Below are 24,929 nucleotides of genomic sequence, written 5' to 3' on the forward strand. Positions count from 1 at the left end.
TCCTCTCTATGTTTACGCTTCCTTGTAGACATCCGTAGCTGAGTCCCATTCTCTGGTAATAGAGGCTGCTGAGGATCTTCACCCTCAACACCAAGATCTATTAATTCAGTAGAAGAAGCTACAACAGTATCCTCCTCCTCCTCCTCCTCCTCCTCATTATCACTAATCGAAACTATCTCAGCATCCTGGAGATTCTCATCATTCTGTTCCTTTGACATCTCAATCTCATCCAACGTAAAATACTTCTCAAGCTGCTTCATCTCTGCCTCCTGGAGATCGAATCTTGATGCACACAGGAATAGCATGATTTCTTCAATAGTCTCAGACTTTAAACGGCCACGTCGGTAATGGCAGACATCACGCGCGGTGTTAAAAAGCCGCTCAACACCAGCACCAGTTGCAGGGATTGAAAGAACATCTCGAGCAAGCAATGCAGTTGCGGGAAACCGAGACTGGTTCTCACGCCAAAAATGAAGTGGTTCATCTTCGACTGGGTCTAGAAATAAATCAGTTTAGAATATTAAAGACAAAGTCTCTTTATTAAAGAGTTAAAGAACAAGACTAACCACTATCAAGATACTGAGCAGCCTCATCTCCAACAGGTTTTGCTATAGCCTTGCTCCCACTGAGCATCTTGTTGAGTTTTGATGTAGGTCTTGATGATGCCTGGGGTGTAGGTGAGGCTTGATCTCTGGCAAGACGTTGCTGATATGGAAGCAGTGCTGACTGGAATGATTTGCGATATGCAACACGCCACTCTTGCTCCCAGTCATCAGTTTGAAAGAACTGGAGTTTGCTATCTGGTGCAACCATAGTACAAATCGCAAAGATATGTCCTTTCACACTATCTGTTTGCGAATAGTAGTCACCAAGCTTCTGTCGGCCAGCTTCAAGTGATTGGAGCATCTGCTTTTTCCATGGAATCCGCTTCTTCTTTAGCTGACCTATTGACTTCTCAAGATGCTCAAAGAGTGCATTGTAGAGCTTGAAAACCAGATGTGTAGTAACCTCCTTTGTCTTTGACAGCTCAGTAGTGTAGTCAAAGAAAGGCTCTGTAATACAGAGAAGATAATCAATCTGACGCCACTCCTCATTATTAAGCAACATCTCTTCACAATCATACTGCTCACAGAATAATATGAAGTAGCTGCGTAGTCGTTTGGCACGTCGAAGCATCAAAAAGGTCGAGTTCCATCGAGTTCGGACATCTTGAATAGGCACTAGCCTAGGTTCTTTAGGCTGAAGCTGGAGAAAGGTCTCTCGCCGTTGAGGACTGGCATGGATGTAAATTGCAAGATAGCGGACCTTGTTCAATGTGCCTGAGATCTCATATTTTTGTTGTTTTGCATTTGCCTTTGCTGCAGATGATTGCCGATCGGTCCATTTTGTCTCAGCGGCATCATTTTGGGGTACAGCTTTAAGACGATCAAGAAGCTGATTCAGACAGAGCTGGATGACATGGGCAAGACAAGGGATTCGGATAACAGTGGTCTCACTAGAAAGTGCTTGTTGGATTGTATCCACCATAGTTTTGTTATTTGTCGCATTGTCTGTTGTAATTCCAAAGACTCGATCTTGGATGTTGTGATGGGTCAAAGTCTGAAGGAGAACTGCGCTTAGATTTGCACCAGTATGTGAGCCATGTAATGGCTTAAATCCAAGAAGAACCTCTTGATATACCCAGTCGGCATTAACAAAATAACCAGTGATTGCCATAAAAGCCTGGTTATAGGGAGAAGTCCAACAATCTAGTGCAATCGATATTTTGGACTCAGGAGGAAGGGTTTTGAGAGTAGAGCGTTGTTTATCTTGGATAATGTCTCGTAATCGTCGCCGAATCGTTGTTGCAGAAGGTATCATCGGAGGAGAAGGTGCTAAGCGTGCAGATCGGATAAGGGTGTGGAAGGTTGGATGTTCAATAAGATGGAATGGTAGGCGATTTAAGGTAAGAAACTGCAATAGCTGTATTTCCCATGTAGTTTGTGAGAATGACTGAGTAGCTGTTTGGCCCTAAAATAGTTAATATAAGATAAATAATAGTAAATAGAGAACATACTTCTGATATTAGGAACTGAGAGATATCCTCTTTTCTGTTGGCTTTAGCCTTTTGGCAACCTGCTGTTTTGAGATGCTTTAACAGACTTGATGTACCATATAGACTTCTGCCATTTGGTAAAATTGATGCAGGATGCTCTAAGATCCGGGCACAGTTTTTACACATAACTTTTGGTGCCCCATCTTTATGAGCGGCAACCTGATCAAAGTGACTCCAGATATCTGAATTGCGATTTGTGTCCCATTTGAGATTGCTTTTCTGTCCAAAATCTGTCTGAAGCCACCAATCAACCCAATCTGTGTGAGTCATGCTGTTATAAAGTACAAATGCCTTTCTCCGATCGGGGCCAACACGAGTAAATGAGTCAGGGGGAGGAAGATTGCTTGGTCGGAGAAAATCAGGCTCACTTCCTTCAATTGGACAAGAACCAAGAATAATGTTTGTCGGCGTAATAAGAGGATTTGAAGGAGTAAAATCAGTTAACTGACCTGTGTCCCCCTCATAAAGAGAAGGCAGAAAGTCAGACTCCTGGCTTTGGCCTTGGGACATATTGACACCAACTGAGAAATAGCTGTAGAGAAAGCGAGACATATTAGGAGAGAACTTACCTTTAGCAAAGAGATTGACTGAATAGACAGATTCTTCTAAATCCAGCTGGAAAAGGGGACAAGTAAAAGCAATATAGGGAAATGATATTTTATTGGCTATGGGCACAGATCTGATCCACAAAAACCCATCACCAACCCATCACCAACCCATCAAGCCCATGTGATATATCGAAAGCCCATCGAAAACCCATCGGAAACCCATAATACCCATCAGAAACCCATTTAATACCCATTCCCAACCCATTTCCCACTTTTTGGGTCGAAAAAGATTTTCACCATAGGCAGTTTTCGGGCGAAAAACCATCCCACCTATAAGATAGACTCCTTGTCTCTAAAAGCTCTCTATTACCTGGGTATCTATAGTAAAAATAAAGAAATAAATACTAGTAGACTTTATTCTCTATAAGTATTTATTAGTGCTCTAGATTCTGGTAGTTCTTGAAGTGAAAAGCATTTTTGATCCCTGTTGTACTGGAGTATGTGTTACCTTCATAGAAATATATATCTCCATGTTCTTCCAAGGTTAAGCATCAAAACAGCCAAAACATTACATACTACAAAAATAGCACCACTACTACCTAAATTTAACGATTTGATCTGAAAAAAATAAATAATTTGATTCAAAGATTCTTCTGCTGATTTTAAAAAATATATTTTGAGAAGAGACTGTAACTATACAGCCATGAAGTCCTGAATCAGAGAAGACATATCAAAATTACAATGATCAGTAAGCTGAATTATCCATGCCAAGCCTCAAATTTATGCACAATATGGGTTTTTTGTACCCATATGGGTACCCATGAAAAACCCATGGGTACCCATCGGGATGGGTGCACCATTTTGAAAAAACCCATAACCCATCATGGGTTGGGTATGGGTCCAAAAGCTGGACCCATTTGGACCCATTGCCGAAGTCTACCTAGGCTTATATAATATTTCTAAAACTCTTTATATAAAGTTACTAGAGAGACTACTACTATAGTCAGATCTTTAGAGATCTATACTAGAAACTAGAATAGAAGACTTTTACCTCTATTAATAGATATAATAACTATAATAGGACTAAATCTATACTAGATTACCTAGAGGACCTCTAGCTACTTCTCTTTAAATTATATAGAAGGGTTACCTAGGAAATACTATAATACTTCCTTTAGATTATAATTTATAAATTTATAGTAGTAAGTTACCTAATTCTTCTACTACTTATTCTCCTAAGGAGTATACTTCTGCTTCTTATTTAGATATTTAGAGGCTAAGAGAAGATCTGTATAGAGAAAGTCTAGAAAGTAATACTAGTTCTAACTAATATAGTAAAATATTATATAGTAATAGACTATAGTACCTAGGGCCTTATAGAGCTAGTAGGTATATATAAGGCCTATAATATAAGAGAAGTAACTAGTCTATAGATTTTAGAAATTCTTATCTGAATTAGTCTTAGGATTAATAGTCTTATTAGTCTCTCTATTATTATTAGTATTCTAGGGAAAAGTACTACTTATATAAAGAAATTAGTAGCTAAAAGTAATTATAATATACTACTATATAGTAATATTTACTATCTACCTATTAAGACTAAAATAGAACTCTTACTAAAGGACCTCCTAAAGCTAATTAGTGGTCTAGGATTATTAACTAAGGGAATTAGAGCTCTAGAGTAATACTATACAGACTATAGTAGGTTACTAATCCTAAGGGCTAGTTAAGATATTAAATTACTCTACTAAGGATAGAATAAGCTACAGATATTGTATAAGTAAGATACCAACTAACTAAGGTAGGTATTAATAAATAATCTTTAGATTATTCTAGATATAGAAATCTTTATAGTATTAAGTTATAATTACTACCTACCTATCCTTAATAAAGATATTCTAGTAGATATTGGTAGTATTATAATAGTAGATAGAGAGAATCTCCAGGGCCTATACTAACTAGCCCCTATAGAGATAGATTAAAACTATAAGTTTCTCTTAGAAGAGACTTACCTAGACTAGATATTACTTAATAGTATTTATATAGAAGTAGCTATAATCAATATCTAGAAATTACTACTAGAGAACCTAGTCAGAGTAAAGATATTTTACTAGCTACTAATCCCTATAGACTAACTAGATTATATAAAAGTTATAGAGAAAACTCTATCCAAACTTAAACTCTAAGAGATTATCTATTATTATTACTTAGGGAACTAAAGAAGTCTTAGTCTTTAAGAGTAAAAAAAGTAGATTAGATAAGAGAAGATCCTAGTAGGTCTAGACTAGTCTATAGATCTAACTACAAAAATTACTAGTAGTAAAGCTAAACTATTTATAGAGAAGGTAATTTATATCTACCTAACTAATATATCTAGACTAGATTATACTAAAGCTTACTTTTATACTATATATATAAAGATCTAAGATCTACTAGAATAGGGAGTTAGTACCTTAGAGTATAAAGTTCTTTATAATTAACTAGACCTATTCTTAAAAGATCTTATCTATATAGCTATAGAGATACTAACTATATAGAAGTAGAGCTAGAGAGGAGGAGTTAGAGGAAGAGAGGATAGCTAGTAAGAACAGACTCTAGTATCCCTTATTATTATATAAGTACTAATACTTAGAGTTATCCAGGGAACTAGTTAGATCAAAATTAGTACTAGTCTCCTCCCTATAGAAGTATTAGATAATCTACTCTATATAGGGATCTAGTTAGAGGGTCTACCCTAGGACTAGAAACTAAGTAAGTTTAATTACCCTAGATAGGATTAGAGAGAAGAAATCAGTAGTATACTAACCTATATAGGACTGACCTAGTACAGTAAGAGTCTAAGACTTGGTAGGTCTCAATAGGCTTAGGGAAGGTTGGATAAAGAAGAAGATTGGTGTTTGCAATGTTTGCTGATATTGTATTGATTGTCTTGATTGTCTTGATTGTCTTTTGTATGGGGGGAGAAGGTTATATATATATTTAGCTGGCTTAGGCAATATTGCTAAGTATGGTAGCAGTAGCACCGGCATAGTTACATCCGGGGCACTAGCATAGTTACACCCGGAGCACTGGCACAGTAACCCCCGGGGCACCGGCATAGTTACACCCGGGGCACCGGCATAGTTACACCCGGGGCACTGGCACAGTAACCCCCAGGGCACCGGCATGGTTACACCTGGGGCACTGGCATAGTTACACCCGGGGCACTGGCACAGTAACCCCCGGAGCACTGGCACAGTAACCCCCGGAGCACTGGCACAGTAACCCCCGGGGCACCGGCATAGTTGCACCCGGGGCACTGGCATAGTTACATCCGCTCTCTAAGGCTTGTATAGCCTAGGCAGCGGTAATATTTGTAATATTCATAGGTGCCGCTCGGCCATCGGTATAGGTGCTGCTCGGCCATCGGTATGGGTGCTGCTTAGCTGTCGGCACGGGTGCCACTTAGGTGTCATCTATCGGTTGTTATAGCCGGAGCTTTGGCGTATTTTGTTATAGGGTTTTATAGTATAATATTCATAAAGAGTATAGACTAAAGTATACTTATATTTGTCTATACTAATCTACTAGTTTAGTAACTTAATATAGAAGTTTAGATAGGTCTACTTAATAGATTAGAAGTAGAAGAGTAAGGGTTTAACTAATATAGCTAGAGCTATATAGTCTTTATTACTCTTATAGAGATTAAGGGAGAGAGAGTAGGTAACTAGAGTCTAGAGATACTACTATACTTTCTATTAATAGTAGTTAAAGTAGTAGTAGGGGTAGGCCGGGTAGGAGAACTCTATAGAATACTATATATAGATAAAGAAGTTGATAATCTGTTGTTAGAGAGTAATATAGGCTAGGATTGTCTCTAGGTCTATATAGGCTTGTAGAGAAGTATATAGGGACTGATTAATCTTTATATAAATAATCTCTACTTAGATTAGATAGCTATAGTATTTAGTAATTAACTAGGCTATATAGACTATACTAGTTATAGTCTAGTAGATTTTCTAGAGTAGATTAGATATATTAGACTTAGGGGTCTTAGTTAGTAAAGAGAGAATCTCTAGATATTAGTTCTTAAGATACTATAACCACTATATACAATATAGCTATAGAGTAGTCTTATTTAGCTCTATAGTCTTAATTATATAATCTAAAGACTAAAAGATCTCTTAGTACTACTCTTCTAGTTAGTTAAAGAGCTAGTTAATAGTAGAGAATACTAATTCTAGCTCTACTAATTCTAATTATATAGGGTTAAGTATAGTAAAATAGTATAAGTTAGACCTCTATCAGTAAAGATACTAATAATAAACAGAGTAAGTATATATTTAAATCTCTTATTTTAATAAGGAAGAGAGAGTTAAATTATTAGCTAGTTAAGAAGGGGACTTAGTAAAGATATACTAATTATAAGTAGTATACTAATACTCTTTAATAGCCTTCTTTATACAATAGATATAATAATATAATAATATACGGTAATATTAGATACTATTATAATATAGTAGAAGAGACTTAAAGTAAGAGAGTCGATTAGAGATTAGATCAGATAAAAAGAAAGTAAGTAATTAAGGCTATAGTATAGGGAGAGTTTCTTAGATCTTAGAAGTAATTCTAACTAGAATCTTATATATTGATGAGGTTAAATAAGTAATAATCTGATTTAATCGTACGGTAAATTGATACTTATAATAGATAAGGACTAGTAGTGTACGAAGAGGAGTGAAAAGCTCTTAGGTAAGAGCAGAAATATTAGTTTCTATAATTGAGAGTTGAAAGGTAGAGTAGTCTGAAAGTGCCTAAAAGTGATTTAAAAAGTAATAAGTATATATTTAGGGGTCATACGTTAACAAGTATCTTTTTACTAAGCTTCTTGAGTGGGTTAAAAATCCTAGAGTGGAGTCTCCCGGTCGTACCCCATCAAAAATATTAGAGAGTTTTAGACTAATTAGGGTTAGCTCCTACAACTGCTATAAGGGACAGTAACTTCTAAGATTCAAACTGGTAGCGGTAGGGATATCAACTTAGAACTTATGAAATTTTCAGAGTAATCGTACAATAGAAGCTCTGCGCAGTCAGGTCCTGAAATATATAAGCAGTGGGGTAGGTGGGGCGAATTCTGCCCATACTTAAGAAACCCTTACCGCCAAGCAGTCAGGCCCACTGCTCCAGGTCCCTTAGGTTAGGCTGTATGTATGCTGGGTGCTAGAATGTTATTGTAGCTTCAAACGCTCGGATAATCTGAAGGCCTATTATCTGACTTATGCTAAAATGGGTGGTCGCAACTGCTATGTGGTAACCTTGGATAAGATGAGTTTTGTTTACAGCCCTGACTTTTGCGGCCAATTGATATTGGAGGGCTGGCCAGCTCTTGGATAAGTGCGAAGATTCGAACCCTTCAGTCTAGAAGATGAATCCTCGGGTCTATAAGGACACCTCTTTTGTTTCACGGTTTGCCCATTAGTTCCCGGTTGCCTTAAAGTATGGAAGCTTTTTTCGCAATGTGTGGAATGAATATGCTTCTGCCGTTACATGTAGTTCGGCGGTTTTTGGGATCAGTTTCAGGAACCAGAATCCCCAAAAGAGGTTGCCCATCCCGAGTTGTACGTGTCTGGAACTTAAGGTTTAAATCGGTGAAGCTCTTGCCATTTCCCAGAGTTTCTAGGGAGGGCTGACAACCTCAGTGAGGGACCCATGGCATTATCGAGAACGCAATAGAAAGGCGTCGAGGGTTGTTTGTCTTCCGTTGATCATGCTAGAACATTCCTTGAGGTTCTACGACCTCCCTCGTAAAACCACAAACGTTGTGAGAGTAGCGGCATTGCTAGGGGAAAAAATTCAAATTTTAATTGAGAACCACTGAGGTTTTATCCATCAATCTAAATATCCCGTGGTACGTACTGATGACTTGAGAATTGCTCTTGGAAGGTACCTGTCACAGAGAGTTTGGATTTATTCCCGATTTGTCTTCTTTCAAGGTCAAGGCTACAAAATTTAGTGTATAGATTGTTAGAATAGACGCTAGTCAGTAATACTAGTACTAAAGAGTTCTTGGCTATTTGATAAAACCCGGTCTGTAGCTATGAACTACCATAATACAAAGAGCATTTATTAACACGGCACTGCTTGTATATAGATAGCATCATATGATATCCCTCTCTGCAAGTATTTATCCCACGGCTAACAAGACTCAAGACATGCTCAGTAATCACGAAGTTCCTCCACCTGCATGATATCTTCAACAAACGTGGCGTCGTACTCTTTCATAATTTCTATCTTCTCCTCCATGTTCATCGCGAAATGTATCCTCCCAAAATCTCTTGGGCGTTGCCTGGAACTCTCAAATCTTAACACCCACACGCCCACGTTATCCGTCGGCCAACCGAACACTAGCATCTTTTCTTCCTCCTCCGTCATAAACCTCGAGCCTACCTCCGCCTCTAACATATCCTCTTTACTTAACCACCACTTAGCACCAGTCCGTCGCAAAAGATTACAGAATCTGTCTTCTTCGTCGGCACTAGATGACCGCTGTGATTTCTCAAAGCGAGGGAGTGATAAGAAGAGCATATCAAGAAGATCAGCCTCTTTGACAAGAACCCCGCCAGTAGAGGGATAGCCGTAGACTATACATCTTCCGCGGTTAAACTCAGTCCGGTCAGTCGTTGGTAGAAGAGGGAGCCTGTCGCACGAGACCCAGGTTTTTGGTACGTCATCCATCCCTGTTCGTGAGGGTCGATAGAAATAATTCCAGATAGGATTGATAGCGATAGGAAATATGCGGCCAATGGTTTGTTGGCCGAGAGTCGATAGGAAGGTGGAGATGATGGCGACGAGCATAATAATGACGCTGAACCTCCAAATCATGCCAGTGTTTCAATAAGGCTGCCAACTTGAACAGGTGCACTCAGGGTCATGCAGATGACCATCTTAAGGGAATGTAGAGGAGGTGGGGGAAGCTTCCATCAACTGATTGGGCAGCGACCTTGATATATGTCTTGTTCTGCCGAGATTGACCGCTAACCGATGGAATCATCATGTCTTCGGCGTTATCAAACTGGTAACCCCAGCCAATCGGACCTCAGTTACAATGAGTACGAACGCCACCGAGGACTCGCAATTCTACTCTACAGTTCGAGGTGTATGTAGTACGGTAAGTTACATGATGTACATAACAGGAAATCCAAATAAGGCTAGCTCGCTTTATATAATCCTCCAATAATAATTAGTCCAATGCCGACACCATATCCGCCACTACACTAGTAAACTCCGCTCTTGGCAAAGCTAGATCCTTCGCTAAGTCATATTGTTAGCAAAGTCGCCCCCAAGAAATAGGCGATCACCGAACATGCTTTTGGGAATAGTCTACTTTCATCACCTAAAAATGGACTCCTTTATTTCGAAATCGAATCTTCCCGGTCGGTTATATGTTCATGTATCGCCTAGTATAGCCCCAGATAGGGTAGCGCATCTGTTATTTAGCTCGTTTGTCGCTTGTGCGAATAGAAATCTCGGATATAGCAATCGGTAGAGTCCAAGCATGTGAATAGTTGAACTAAAAGTCTAAGACATATCATTTCCAATCTTTCTACTATCGCAAGCGATGTAACCTGGCTTTGGGTCATGGGAATTGGACCAGGAAACTACCCGACGAGATGTACAGCACTTTAGATGAAGCGCCCAGAGACCAATTAGTATATTATATCCTTCCTTTTTTTCGCTGGACTTCATGCGACAATAATTTTACTATCTGCAGCCCATCAAAATGGGTCTCCTTGCAGCTTTGACAACGTTCTTCTTACTGCTTGGCTACACTTCAGCTGATCTACCTCCCGATTTTCCAGGCGACGAGGCACCTTACCATGTGATCCCAACTGGTACTGTGGAACCTGATAATTTTTTTGGAACGTACCTCTACGGATATCTTGAATGCAATAAGAACTTTGGCGCAGGAGCTAAGGGGAAAATTGACGACGCCTATTATGATGCATGGCTGATGTCCAAGTAAGTCGACCCCTCTTAATCATCATATCCTGTCAACATGCGTCGCGAGCTATCCTCTTAACCTATCCTTCCTACCGATCTTAATTCTTGCGATATTCCCTGGAGAAGAAATAGACTGACCCGGTATCCGTGATCTCCAGTACTGAAGGAGTGGCAAAAAACATCGATTGGAACAACGCAGCTGCGCTGGAGTTTTTGGGGCCCCCGGGACTGAACAAAGACCAGCAACCTCAAATACAGGCGGTCTTTGCAAATACGGCGACAGTCATATATAGCTACAAAAATCCTCTTTGGCAAAATGCTATCAAGGTTCGATGCGATGATCCATTAAAGCGGTGCCAAAAACGGCCGGATCAAGATCCGTGTCAGTCCAAGTACGTACTAGGTGCTACCATTCTTTTTCTGTTGATCTGGAATACAAAGGGACTTTACTGATACATTCCAGCCAAGCAAACTCAAACTCAGACCCAAAGCCAACAACAATTGCATACGCGATGAACGAGGACCCAGATACTGCCGGCTATCCGGCGATCAATTTTTGCAGCGACTTTTTCGGTCTCCGTAGTCTGTCAGACGCAATATCTCGCGGGAAAAGTCTAAACAGTCCCTACAACCTACTACTTTCACAATATAACAACAGAGGACACGCATTTTTGGTGAGCTGGATCAAAAATATTGAAGCTAAAAGTCTGATGTACTAACTAAAATGTATCAGCATGAGTTATTCCATTTGGATCTGGCAGCCAACTCTCCAAACCCTAATCCTACTGTTTTCGATCTCACTATTAGCGTTCAACATAGCGAAAACGATGTCCGTACGTATAAGGCATACGGTCCTACGTGGACTAAAGTGTTAGCTCGTTGGTATAGTACAAGACAAGGCACAGAAACTGCGGGATACTATGTTCAGAGAAATTCCGACAACCTGGCATATTATGCATTGGCCAAATACGTGATGTCAAAAAATGGCAACATATATCCTCACCTGCCCATTATTACCAAGCTGCTCGACGGACCTCCATACCTCCCTTATGACCCGAGTTTACTCGTCACGTTCGTTGAAGAAGGCAGCGACTTCTATTTGAATATTACGGACGATGTTGCGATTTCGCATTTTTCCTCTGCTGGAGACTCTCCGCCTTGTTCTGAAGATACAGACGGGAACGAAGTAAGCTCTCCCCTAGCCATTGACGGATTCGCTCCAGCGTCCGCCTACCCAGATAGCTATAACAGCCAATTGTCGACTTGGATAGAGGCCCTGGGCTCGACAAATGGGGGTTCGAATAGTACAGGTTCAGCATCGGGAGGGGATGCCGGCCAACAGATCGCCATTGCATCGTATATCAATCCTCTCGGAGACCCGGCTTCGTGGGAACGACTCTTAGCATATGACACTGAGAAGGTCAGCGTATTGGTTGCCAATGTTATGAACGGTCCAGATTATGCGATCGATACGAACTGGAAATCGGTGATTGATCAAGCTGCGAGTCAAGGCAAAAAGATCCTTGGTTATGTTCGGACTGGATACCTTGGCGTGAGCCAACAACAATTTACCACTCGACTTGGCTCCCATAACCTCGCAGACTGGGCTTCGCAGATTGAACAAGATATCGACAAGTGGTTCGAGCTATATGGGAGCAGTCTCGGCGGTATTTTCTTTGATGAAGGCTGGCCAGAATGCGGTCCCAACAATATTTACGCCGAGCTATACGCATACATCAACGATTACACGAAGCGCAAGCACCCCGGCACATATACAGTGCTCAATCCTGGCTCTCCAATAGCTCAATGCTACGAAGACACTATGGATACACTGTTGACATTTGAGAGCAGCCATGAGACTTATACAACCTCGTTCGTACCTAATGATTGGACGCCAAAGGATCCCCGAAAGATATGGCATATCATCTATAAAGTATCACAGGAAAAAGTTCCGGGTGTTGTTGCGCTAGCCCGGAGCCGTCATGCAGGGTTACTGGAAATTACCGATGATGACCAACCCAACCCTTACGACACTTTACCTAGCGAGGCTTATATGAAAGCAATGATGGACGAAGTATCAGGTGGTAAACCTAGCATTGATGAGCCAGCTAAAGTTACTGGATCCTACGTTGCTGGTCTTCCAAGCAACGCAGCCGTCTCCTCCTCGGACTATAGCTCCGTCACCCTCACCTGGTCATCTGTCGCAAATGCTCTTGGCTACGCGGTGTATAAGAATGGCGAACAGGTGCTGGACCTGCCCGCCTCATTGACCCGAGCTACGATTGGCATGCTTGACCCCGGATCCTCTGGTATCACATTCGAGGTACGAACGCTTTTAGCTTCAAGCAGTGGAGGTAGCTCCCGGTTAATCTCGGCGAGCACTAAAAGCCTACCGGACAGTGGTACAATCGCCAATGCTAGCTTTACAAGGGATGGCGACAATGTTGTCTACAAAGCTGATATTCTGGTACCATACGCATTTGTGCGGCTATTTATCGGCATTAAACAAAAGGAGTATCCAACAGCTCACACACCCGTCCACGGGTGGCCGATTGACAAGGCAGGCCTGGATGATCAAGGTACCCAGTGGCACCAGGTCGTCAACTACCTCGTCGAAGGAAATGACTTTTACTCCGGCTTTTACGAATACACTGGTTCTTGGAATGACCAGGACAGAGGTAATGCGGAATGGTCGTGGTCCTCTCTCGGTGTTGCACCCCAATCTCAGAGTGGTTACACTTATACATGGAACGTCCCGCTCGCTGGCACAGATGCTGTAGCCAGCGAGTATCTTATACAAGGCCAAGGATACGCCCCGATCAACAATCTCTGCATGGGAACCCTTTATTTCTATACGATATTTTAGAGAACGCCTTACCAAGCCTTATTAATTAAGGTCTGTGTTACGATCTCACACATGTGGTCCCTGACAAGTGCCTATTGTTGTTCTTAGTTAGATTTTTGCATCTGCCTCTTCTTCCTCGTGAATATTAATTTCGTCACAATGCCACGATATATGTTAATACAGTTTTTCTTGTGAATCATAACCTTGGAACTACTAGTAGGTGCTAACAGGCCTGGAGTGTGCACCTCTTTAGCCTACACTAGTATAGCAGGGATGGCCTATTCTGTCTTGATAAGGTATCTCAGAGTTAGATGTCTTAGAAACTTAGCGGATTGCTCGGCCAAGTCAACAGCTGGTCCTTGATGTAGCCTTGTGTCCGCTCCGATGATATTCATAGTGGCTCGTACAGTACTGATGATGTACTATCGAAGGTCCGAATGGATGATCGATTATCGTCCAAAGGAAAGTTTATCCACGGTCCTGTTGAAAGGTGATCCCGAGGCCTATGTGATCTATCAGATCGATGCTGCATGTTACGATACAGTTTATCCCCGATATAGCCTGGTCTACCATACAAATACTATGGCAATGCAGGCGGAGGTTGGAAAGCGCTGATCCTGAGATAGTAGTATTTAACATCTTTTCAAGCTGACGCTAAAAAATATCCACAGCAGTTATTTTTAACTTATAGAAATTTACCGTCAAGTGCTGCTGGGGCGACTTGTTCGGTCTTCGTCTCGCCAATGCCCGATTGTGCCCTTTTAATGTCGTTTTCGGATGTCCAGGTGAAGCGGTCAGTCCATGCTCAGGGCAGTAAGGCATTCGGACTCGGTCGTTGACAAAGGCCGAGACTTACCAGAAGCTTTACCTCATCGAAATGTGGAGTACCATCGAATGCTCTTATATGCTAAGCTTTAGAGCTATCGGACTTGCGAATACTCTGGATTAATTAATTTTTTTGGTCTACGACGTCCAAATTCCTAAAATGCTCGGCGTTTATAAGTGTGGAGCCCAGAACCACACAAATTGCTTGATGCCGGTAAACTTCATGCAAAAGTTGATAAACAGTGCGAAACGATGACTTTTACATATTAGATTCGAAATGGTAGTACATACTCCGGTCGGTCTTCTGTGTGGCATTCTCTCGGCCCGAGCTTCGTCGCGAGCTCGTTGGCAATATTCTAAATCTGAGGTGGTGTTGCTATGTGTCAGCTTAATATCAAATATATATCCCTAGATCAGTGCAATTATATACACTATCAGCGGTAAAACCTGTAACGAACCACCATAATAACAGCGATCGAGAACTTGATTCTTCAGAACATATTTCAGTTATCACTTTGTGTTAACCTGATCGAATAAAATGCACTTGTGTGAAGCAGAAAACGCTAGTCTTGCTGGATATGTGCCCGGAAGAACGGCGGACATGATTATTTGGAAAATCGTGGCTATAATTCGGCAAAATTCGTGCGGCGGCGCCTCTACTGTGTGGTCTAATGGAAGTTGTTGCATCGGCTTTTCAAGAACGGCCCGGGTTCGATTCTTGCAGGATACATTCTGATGACCTTCATCAGAAAGGCGGATCAAAACCTGCTTGATTTCCCGGCTGATTTCGTGTTTTCTACGATTTATTTTTTACCTCTTGGCCACTTCGTTAATATAATGAACCCCCTTTCCTGTAGTCACTTGCGCATGCCGACCCAAGGCAGCATCCGGCGGCATTCGGACGTGTGCCACAGGCGACGAGGCCGTGCACTGACGCGTCGCAGTGTCTCGCGTCGGGCAAATGTGACATGCGCGCTGACAGAAATATGACGGTTACTTTCAAAGACAGCAAATACGTCTTATCCACGAGTTATCACAAACCCACCTGGCATATTTTGAGTATTAATTGAGCAGCTGTTACCGTCGCGGCACCCGACTGGCCGTACTTTACGAGGCTGCATCTGCTGATGAATTCATGGCGTTGTGATGACATCGAGGAGGCAGCATACGATCTAGCACTGATTATTAGCAGCTGGCGCAAGGTGGTCGTTCGCCACTCACGGTGCTCATGCCCCAGATGAGATCCCCTACTACCAGCTGCGAACAGCACCCCGGCCGGACTCTTGGGACTGGCCGAACCAGGGCTGTGTTTCACTGCCATCCGAGGTCAGTATGGTGTCTGGTGGGTGAGGAGTGGTAGAAACTTGCCGTAAATATAGTCTCACATCATCATAGGCAAGCTAGAGATGAGGTAGCAGGCGTCAGCTCGATCCCACGTGCACGTGGGCCGGGGATCACTTTGTACCGGGGAATGGATATAGCCATACCTACCTATGCACGGCCCTGGGAAAATCTGCAACCGTGTCAGGGCAAAGTACCACTGAACAAGAAATTCACGGTGTTTTCTTTGCGACAAACTTCGCCCTGACCTGAAAATGGCTGGTCTCACGGCGACGGATCTATGGTAGATCTAAGCCGTGACTTTCTTGTCGCTTGCTCAACTGAAATCAGGGCTTGAAAGATCTGGCCTCAGACTAAGGCCAAAATCTCGGTTAATATCCTTGCCGATGCTATTATCGGCTTCTTCTTGTTGTTGCGGATGCTCCGGTGGCTCGCTCGGTCAACAGTGAGGCCGGCTCATGGCCATCAACAAGCTTTCGAATCGGACGTGGGGCAGGAGGCTCATAGCTGCCAGAATATTGCGAGTTATTAATGTATTGACTGTCAACGTTTGTCCGGGCAGGGTAATTTCGAAGAAATAAAATGAAAACACTCTGGAATTCTACCGTATGGCTAAGCAGAGGGCACCAAGCCTTTCTGAATTGGGCCCCCTCATAAGCTAGGTAAAGTGGCCATTTCAACCACGACTTTAGAGACAACAAAGGCGCAAGTGTAGTACCATTCAGTGGCTTGGCCTATCAGATTGTTGAAGCTGTTTTAGTTTCGAAGACGAGGGGGAATATAACTCTGTCAGGTCGAGGGTAATATTGATACGTGCCCTGTGAAAAAGAAGAATTATCAGCGATATTTTCTGAGGAATAGAGAGCCACGACTGGATATAAATTGTATGGAGATCGAAATGCAGTACCGGGTGTTGTGAATGGGCAGGGGTAAACCACTAGCGGGGCTAACAAGTCATTGAGCGACTCGCGATAGGAAGTTTTCTATCCTATAGAGAGGGTCGTCAGCACATGATATCTGTCTTGCAAATTCCTGTAAAATTCAAAACTTACGTTATCAGTTATTGCCGTCCACTGAAAGGGACTTTATAAAAGATGGTATCTATCTATCATCAATCATCGGTAGGCGGTTTATGAATGCAATTTGTAACCCATAGTGCTCGCGGTTTGGACTATTTCAGGCCCTGAAAGGTTCGTTCAATGAGCTCTTCGAGGAGTAGCGGAAACGAGGTTGATATTGAGTATCTTCGGAGTTTGTATGATTCTAAAGACTGGGAAGCGACACTCACTTGCTGTCTGAAGACCTTATTATTGGAAAATGTTAAGCTATTGCGACGTAAGAGGTCAGTTCATTACATTGCATGATTTGGAGGTTAATACATACCAAAGAGTAGCCGCGGAGAGGAATCACGCTCGATATTCTCTGACCCAGAATCACAAATGAAGGCTTGTGGGTGTCTGTTCTGCTGGCGAGGAACCGGGTATTTATATCAATTCGGCTAGGCATTCAGTCTACGTCAATGAGAGAATCATTTTGAATTGTGAGGCTCAAGCTCAAACTACACTTCAATGGGAATTGGCTCAACATTTCGATGTTGGTTCAAAGCATCTCCAAGAGACATTGAATTTTGCACCTGGTCATCCGAACATGTGAAACATTTTCTGGCAGTTCGCATCGTGTAACCAGTCGTGAGGATGCCATCAAAAAGAATTGATGACAGTTATCAACATTCACCACCGTCAGTCCGCCCTTTATTGCGACGGGCGAGGTGACGAGATCATGTCATTTCATTCCACTCATTTGTGATGAGCCCGTTAGTCCCCGCAACAGCAAATCACTAAAGGCAGGCAGACCGCAGGGTTATTCGTTGCCTACTTCACATATCGGAGAAAACTTATAACACAATATCGAGTAGATACAAGCCATGGTACGGCGCGGAACTGATTCGCACTGCCTCATCTCACAACAGAGTTTCTTGTACAGCGAGCCAGTCATCAGTTTGGTTACGTTCTTAACCTCTGCGGTCAGCTGTCGCGTCTTTGCAAAGACATTACCCACATCAATCTCCTAGGAATAAAGTGGATGCGGGTGGGTACTACTACGGAGTATTAGCTTGCTGTTTATAGACTAGCCGAGATTAGTAATGCTCGCACCCATACAATTTTGTATGTGTATGGGCATAACAATTCAGACAACTACCCATGGACCTGATTGGACTTATATTTCTGTTCCGACAATAATCAATGGATGGGGTTCGCTAAATGTACAGTTCTAGGACAAAAGTTTCCGTGTACGCTAGTGCCCACTAGCGCGTTTTGAATGTATTTTGACGCTAAAAAGTCGCGATCGTGAGCGCGTTCCCCATAACAACTATTTTTTAACAATTCAACGATGGTTCCACGTACGCCGTTGAGGTCTATTAGTGCCAATAGGGGGTATGGCCATGAATTATCTCCATATTTCAGAGGTCAAATCTTAGTTTATCAAAGATTGGTATGGCGCAGGTTAAAATCGCGCATCTATTGAATGTGTCACCATCAACTATTCAGTATACCCTACAACAAGAAACTTAGGGTTTGAAGGTAATACGCTTTCACAATCTGGCCGACCACCTATATTATCAGAAAATAATAAGGTTTCTATTATCAATATCGTTAAGCGTGATTCCTTTATTGGGTATGATACATAATATTCGCGCTCAAAGTGGATTTAATGTTTGTAACAAAACATTTCTCCGAATGCTCAAAACATCAGGTTATGGGCATTATAAAGCCAAAAAGACCTCATTTGCATGCTAGAGTAGCCAAACTACGTCTAGACTGGGCTTTGGCACATCAAAATTGGACGTTGGAAGACTGGCGACACATTATTTGGTCGGATGAGTGCTCTGTTGAGATCGGAAAATGTAAGCGACATAAATGGGTATTTCACCTTAATTTCCACAACGAAAAATGGAAAAAGGAATATGTGGATACATATGTACCTCTGCGGTCAGCCGCGTCGCGTTCTTGCAAAGACATTACCCACATCAATCTCCTGGGAACGAAGTGGATGCGGGGGGGGGTACTACTACTCTGAATTACTGCCAATTATTGCCATCAATGGCCCACATTCTCACAAGCCGTCTTAATTATTGGTTTATAATTGGCCTTGGCTCCCAGGAGTCTGGGGGTCGTAGATATGAATGCGATCATTGGTTACCACTGATAGAGTGAAATTTACGTAGGAACAGTCAGCCAATCGGTGCAATGAGTTTCCACTGTGCCACAATGCCCCAATAGAAGTGATTGGTCTCAATTTAGCTCTGAGCTCCTGCTCGAATGCACTAAGACCTTTAATCTGCCACGTGAAAAGACTGCTCGGATAAGTAGTTTGACTCAATAGAATATGTTTCTGTTTTAGAGGTATCGATCATGTTATTAGTTCTTGAGCGAAATATGAGGCTATGTATATAACATGGAGCCAAGCTGATTGTAAATCAACTTGATTGTCTGTATAGACGTCTCGGGGCTAACTACGATGGTGCAGCTTGCTTCCTGACCTGTACAGCCTCATCTTACAATAAATTCCCTTGTTCTCCCGGTTGATCTTACCGCACTAATCTCCTTTCCTTATGCTTCTAGAAAATTGGTGGATTGAAAGATGTCTTTAGCACAATAGCTATAGAATTCCTGTTGTGCTCGACCGTGATATTGTAATTATTAGAAGTTATAAATATCCTCTGTGTCGACCTAAATATAGGGAATGTAGCTAAGCGGGCTGGTATTGTAGGATCTCAGCTCTCTACGTATTGTCTTTCTTTGAGCCCCTTAACATACAATAATATATAATTATTCTTTATGGTGTAAATATAGCCTATATGAAAAGCCACAACCGTGCTCTATAGCTACTTCGTCCTGCTTCTCCACTTAGAAGCCCTTTTTATTGGAGCCAATGATATGATTGATTCATTATTGGTAATTTGAATTTCCTGATATTCCAGAAAGATCTAGTTTGGTTGAGTCAATGTACATAAAGCCCCTTATTGTATTTTACGGAATAGACTGGTTGTATATCGCCTGTATTGTACAGATTATGAGCTGGATCTAGCTTCTGTTAGCTCTCCTATAATTTAAGCTTAGATGGTGGTAAATACCTTAAGTGTAATCTTCTATTTCCCTGAAATCGTGTAAAGGATAGCGGCTCCTAGTAATATAAGACCTATGTTGAATAAATGAGTTAAGACAACATGTAGCTTCTTCCGACCCTGCGTAGCGCCTCTTACTAACCATAGATACTATGTAATTTCACTGAGATGATCTAAGAAAAGTAGGAAGGGAGTGATGAAATGAATGTTATCTAGCATAAATCTCCCAATGAACATAATTATTACCTTTAATGCTGTTGATATTAAAGTATAGATCCTGAATAAGACATGCGTCGATCGATTTATGAAAGGATTGTTGAGCTGCTAAAAACCGATACAGAGAAGCTAGGCCAGTATTAGCATTAGTATAGAACTGGCTTTATCAAGCTAGAACAAATAATTTGTATAGAAGGAATCGTTGAAGATATTCCAAGAAGAGTTTGAATCTATATCGATATCTTCTCGCTCTAGAAAAGCCCTGCTAATACGGCAGACAGAAGAAAGGATAAGATATATAGCGCTAAATTCATCTTATAAAATGGCCAATCATCTCCAAACACCCACAAAAGAAGCGACCTAGCAACTAAGGCAAATAGAAGTATTGTGATCAGCAGTATTTGGAGGGATAGTTCGGGAGCCATGATAAACGAAATCAAAATAGATGTGCTACGGTGAGAAGAGAGCGTTAATGGCGAGATGAAGATCAATAAATAAAGCAATGTTTTATTGAACGCTAGGAGAGATTTAGGATAATCTAGGAGGCGAATCGTTATTCTTTGTGTGTAGAATGTCTTCCTTACTATTAGGTTTGAGCTCGCGTAAGGTAATATTCACACCAAGCTCCTGGGAACTCTGTTAAAATATGTTGGGGACAGGCATTCAGTATATATGACTTGTGTAGGGCACGGTCCTATATAGCTTATCTCTGCTACTCTCCACAAGAGGAAACTAATCTTCTTTTATTTGCTCGTGCTAAGTTTTGTGTCTAAGATTAGCTTGTGGTTACCTATTCTTGGTTGTTTGTGCTCTGAAAAGATAATTCGTATCGATACCTACGTGAGCCCTTGACAACTGAATTTCTAGGAATATACTGTTTGCTCCTAGAATCAGTCTCTTCTGAGGACTTCAGAAGTCTATAATAGTATGCGATGAACTCTAAGTAGAGCAGGGAATTTGAGTAACCCAACTATGGAGCTTGTACATATAAATATCTGAATGTAGATTAATATTTCGAGATCAAAGCTGCTAGCAATAAATTCTTGCTATAAATACTGCCCTGATGTCTTTGTGCCGGATCAATTATCGCACATTATAGTAATGAGATATCCTCTCTCGGAATCAAGATCATCGAGGTAACAGAAAAGCGAGATAATCTGATGATTATCGAAGATATGGCTTACATCACACCAGCTTCGTGAGTCACCCCTACTTATCTAAGTATAAAGACGACTTAGGGTAGCTAACCTGTCTGATGCTTTTAGCCCTCCAAGGAGCTTCTATTCCAGCTGATCGGGTGCCAAGCGACAATTGTCTAGATGTCTTTCGTTTCAACCAATGGGCACAGACCGCCCTGTCCTTTGCTATCATGTAAGGGGAATTGTCAACCGCCGGAGAGCTGATTCGTCGACAAGATATATTGATGTCAATGGCTGAAGTCCGAAAGCCCAGTCTCCAATCCTGATAGCCCTCGAATATATCCAATACGAGATTTTGAGGATCCTTCTAAAGGACCCGCGACTCAATATCGGCATTAGAGATGACCGAGGGTACAGTAGTTTTCGAAACCAGTTATACCTCCAAACTCTTACAACTTCTTTCCGGGATAATAAATCCGAGAGACGCTAACCCATATTAGCCAACCGCTTTATAAGCCCGGCAAAACAGTGATGATAATGACCTTACGTTGTTAGATGAGTCATCGTAATAATACCGTAATATAGTTAAAATGGAACCCCGTCGAAGCCTCGGGGAGCTGTGTAGGTGGTTCGGAGGATGCGCCCCCTTTGGTGTGCGATAAGCCGTTGCCCGCTTACTCGAAGGGGCGTAAAGTTTGATTGCTTTCAGCTATTGTCACGACCAACGTTGTCCAATAGAACCCGAACATTTACTTAAGAGGAATGATTGACGTATATTGTTATCATTTGAGAATATTGACGCTCACGGCGGGAACGATTCTGATGATCTAAAGTACAGAAGTTAACGGAGGCCGAAGCAATCATGATAGTACCGATCAGTCGATAATTACAAAGATGAGGAGCCCAGATTCCATTGGCTAAAGTATTCGTAGACGAGACCGGCAGATCTCAGCCACCCACCGTTGTATCTGGCAAGTCGAGACAATGTCATATCCATTTTCAGGCAGTATCTCCGTACGACTGGATTTACTTCTAGCACAAGGGATAGCCGCCTCATCATCTAGAAGTGCGTATAATTATATAGGCGCTGATAAGATGACTGGTCCCAGACTCCACGCCAAAAATAGACTGCGCCATATTAAATTTTGAACTGCAGCATATTAGCCGCCGGGCTACATGTTACCTCTGGATTCGTCCACGTAAACATCCCCCAAAGGCAGAGCTTGTTGATTTGCTGAAAGATGTCACAAATATAGACCTCTTCTATTGTATGCGAGAATCATTCACGCTGACCCTGCCCCTAGGTTAATTCTTCGTCTGCGAATTGATATTTACGTACCCCTTAAATCTAATACCTTACTGTGGTCCTGTCCTAAAAGTTACAAATTTTAGTTCACACCTTATCTGGATATGAAGATTCTGCTTTATCGAGCCTCTACAGACTAAAAGTGGGCTCTAAAATGTTTCCCGTTTGACCCACAATCTAATTTTATTAAATTTCTATTTAGCTAAGTTGATTAATCTATTTGATCCCGGAGTTTTCAAGAATTCAATATACCAGTCCTCACTAAGTAGTACCATTATTTTATCCCCCAATTTATTCTCAAACAATTTGTATATACTAAGTCACCAACTAAAAGATTTGACTATAAATTATCCCGGAAAGCTTATAACTTCTTTCTGCTGACAAAACTCTAGTTCCGGAAATAGAGATAGCCTTTTAAACCTATTTGACCTACAAACCGGAAAATTTATAACTGAAGAGGTTAAAAGGTTATATAGAATGTACAACTTATATTATATAGAGAATGACCCAAAATATATGAGAATCGAGGGACTTTTCAGTACTATAGAGTAACAGACGAGCTAGATATTCTTTAAGATCAGAAATACTATAACGGAAAAGCTCGACTATATTAATATCCTTAAGAAGGATATTTATATTTTATTTAAGTTTATAATCCTCTCCTTCCGATACTCTAAACAGTACTAGGATATAATATAAGATCTATACTATAAAAATAACTTTATATTCTAGCACTACTTTAAGGTATTATGAAAGGAGGGTTGATCTAGCGATCTAGGAGAAGTCTGGCTTAAGTAAATACTCTATATTTTGAAAGTAAGCTATAAGGACCTTCTTGCTAATATAGAGTATTCTAGTAATAGTATTTCTAGAGCTAGTATATAGACCTATAAGCACTTTATCAATAATTATACCCTTTAGATCTAGTATACAGCGGATAGCTATAAGTTCTTTCTCAATAAGAGTCTCTATAACTTTAAGGGTAATACCTAATCATTTCTAGGAGCAGAAATAACCAACTATAGACCTTAGCTTATATAGATAACCACAGATAATATAATATATATTATTCTTCCTATAAGCCTAATACTTACTGTTATATTCTGTAAAGAATTAAGATACTAGGAGTCACTATTCACTAATACCAGAATTCAACACAACAAAACCTACCCACAGAATAGCTTACTTACAAAAGCACTATATAAGAATATTATCACTAGCCAGATACTAGCCAAGAGAAAAAAAAGGAAACAATAACCTACAACAGTAGACTAGAGAGTTAGTATCAGCAAACTTTTACAACAGCACTATTAAATTATCACATCCTACTTACTTAGTTATACTCGCTTAATCATTATCTTCAACAGTAGAGTATAGTTCAAAAAGACTCAAAAAGAACTAGAAGTTTTTACCTAGTAAAGAGAAGAGATTTGGACAAGGTAGGGAATTCAATATAGTCTAAAAAACTAGCAGTAATCTACTTATAAAACAATGGAACTTAGTCCAGAGCAGTTGAACAGGATAGTTAATAACTATATATCTACCTTAGACAAGGTTCTATTTATTACAAGAGTTACTTAGGAAATCCTACCTCGAAGTAAGGAAAATACCTACAATTTTTAGTTCACTTTCAACACCATTATATCACTTGTGACTACAAAGGCAGGGTCCCCTAAGGCAATACCCATCATACACCCCGCTTTGCTAGTAGGATTTGAATCCCTTTATTCTCCCAAAAAACCAGAACACAAGGATCTTATTATAATGGACTTTGTTGAGTTTCTTGACTATGGTATGAGTGAAGCAATATTTACCGAACTTACTTCCGAAATTGAACAAACGATCTCGGAATGGATTATAAAGTTTTCCTTCCTGGCTTCAGAGCTTGAGAAGTATAAGGAATTGTTTGGATATGTTCTGGGTTCTATGACCTCGAAAGTTGATGGACTAGAGCAGTCCTACCCTCTAGCAGATGATCTCCACAGGCACCCTTGCTTCAAAGTAATCTTCGGGGTAGTGCAGACTTTCGATATATTGAGATGGATGTTCGAAGAGTGATAAGATATTTTAGCAACCTTTGTTTAGTGGTGTACTGTATCTTTGAAAGATGTACAGCCTAACCTCATACGTATGCGTGCGAGGAGATGACTCTATCAGGATACCTGGTATCTTCGATCTACAATGCTGAGTATTATCGGAGAGGGTAGCACTTTCACTACAAACAAATTTAGCTCCTTACTGGATAGTTATCTGGAGCATATCTATTGTTTCCTGGCTTTTCTTTTTTTCCCTTGTGTTTCTCATTCGCTGAGTTAGTAACTGATCCTATACGTTGGATATTATTCTGCCTGGGTGGTCTGCAAGAGGTACTATATAAGTGTTGACCTATCTTTTTGTCTATTTGTCTTTTCATACTCTTAGATGTTGCGGAGTGACTCTCTATCTTATCACATACGGAAATAAGCTTTTCAAGAGAGTGTAAAATAACTACATCACCTTATAGAGATA

At 41.0% G+C, this 24,929-nt stretch overlaps 4 protein-coding genes across 4 annotated transcripts; 2 read left to right on the forward strand and 2 right to left on the reverse strand.

Moving 5' to 3' along the window:
- Positions 1–1,915: 1,915 nt before the first annotated feature.
- On the reverse strand, positions 1,916–2,605 carry N7533_013280 (zinc finger BED domain-containing protein; the record flags this gene model as incomplete). The annotated part of the gene is made up of 1 exon (XM_057109930.1): positions 1,916–2,605. The coding sequence occupies one exon, from the start codon at positions 2,603–2,605 to the stop codon at positions 1,916–1,918; it is 690 nt and encodes a 229-aa protein (XP_056952632.1).
- A 6,233-nt stretch (positions 2,606–8,838) lies between these two features.
- N7533_013281 (uncharacterized protein) lies at positions 8,839–9,477 on the reverse strand (the record flags this gene model as incomplete). Its single annotated transcript, XM_057109931.1, has 1 exon — positions 8,839–9,477. The coding sequence occupies one exon, from the start codon at positions 9,475–9,477 to the stop codon at positions 8,839–8,841; it is 639 nt and encodes a 212-aa protein (XP_056952633.1).
- Positions 9,478–10,402: 925 nt separating this feature from the next.
- Positions 10,403–10,645, forward strand: N7533_013282 (uncharacterized protein; the record flags this gene model as incomplete). Its single annotated transcript, XM_057109932.1, has 1 exon — positions 10,403–10,645. One exon carries the CDS (start codon positions 10,403–10,405, stop codon positions 10,643–10,645), a length of 243 nt encoding a protein of 80 aa, XP_056952634.1.
- Positions 10,646–11,347: 702 nt separating this feature from the next.
- On the forward strand, positions 11,348–13,489 carry N7533_013283 (uncharacterized protein; the record flags this gene model as incomplete). Its single annotated transcript, XM_057109933.1, has 1 exon — positions 11,348–13,489. The coding sequence occupies one exon, from the start codon at positions 11,348–11,350 to the stop codon at positions 13,487–13,489; it is 2,142 nt and encodes a 713-aa protein (XP_056952635.1).
- Positions 13,490–24,929: the final 11,440 nt, after the last annotated feature.

The sequence above is a fragment of the Penicillium manginii genome (genome assembly GCF_028828005.1).
Source record: "Penicillium manginii strain IBT 31320 chromosome Unknown utg000011l:1.0-1395921.0:1.0-1396616.0, whole genome shotgun sequence".
Classification (NCBI taxonomy): domain Eukaryota; kingdom Fungi; phylum Ascomycota; class Eurotiomycetes; order Eurotiales; family Aspergillaceae; genus Penicillium; species Penicillium manginii.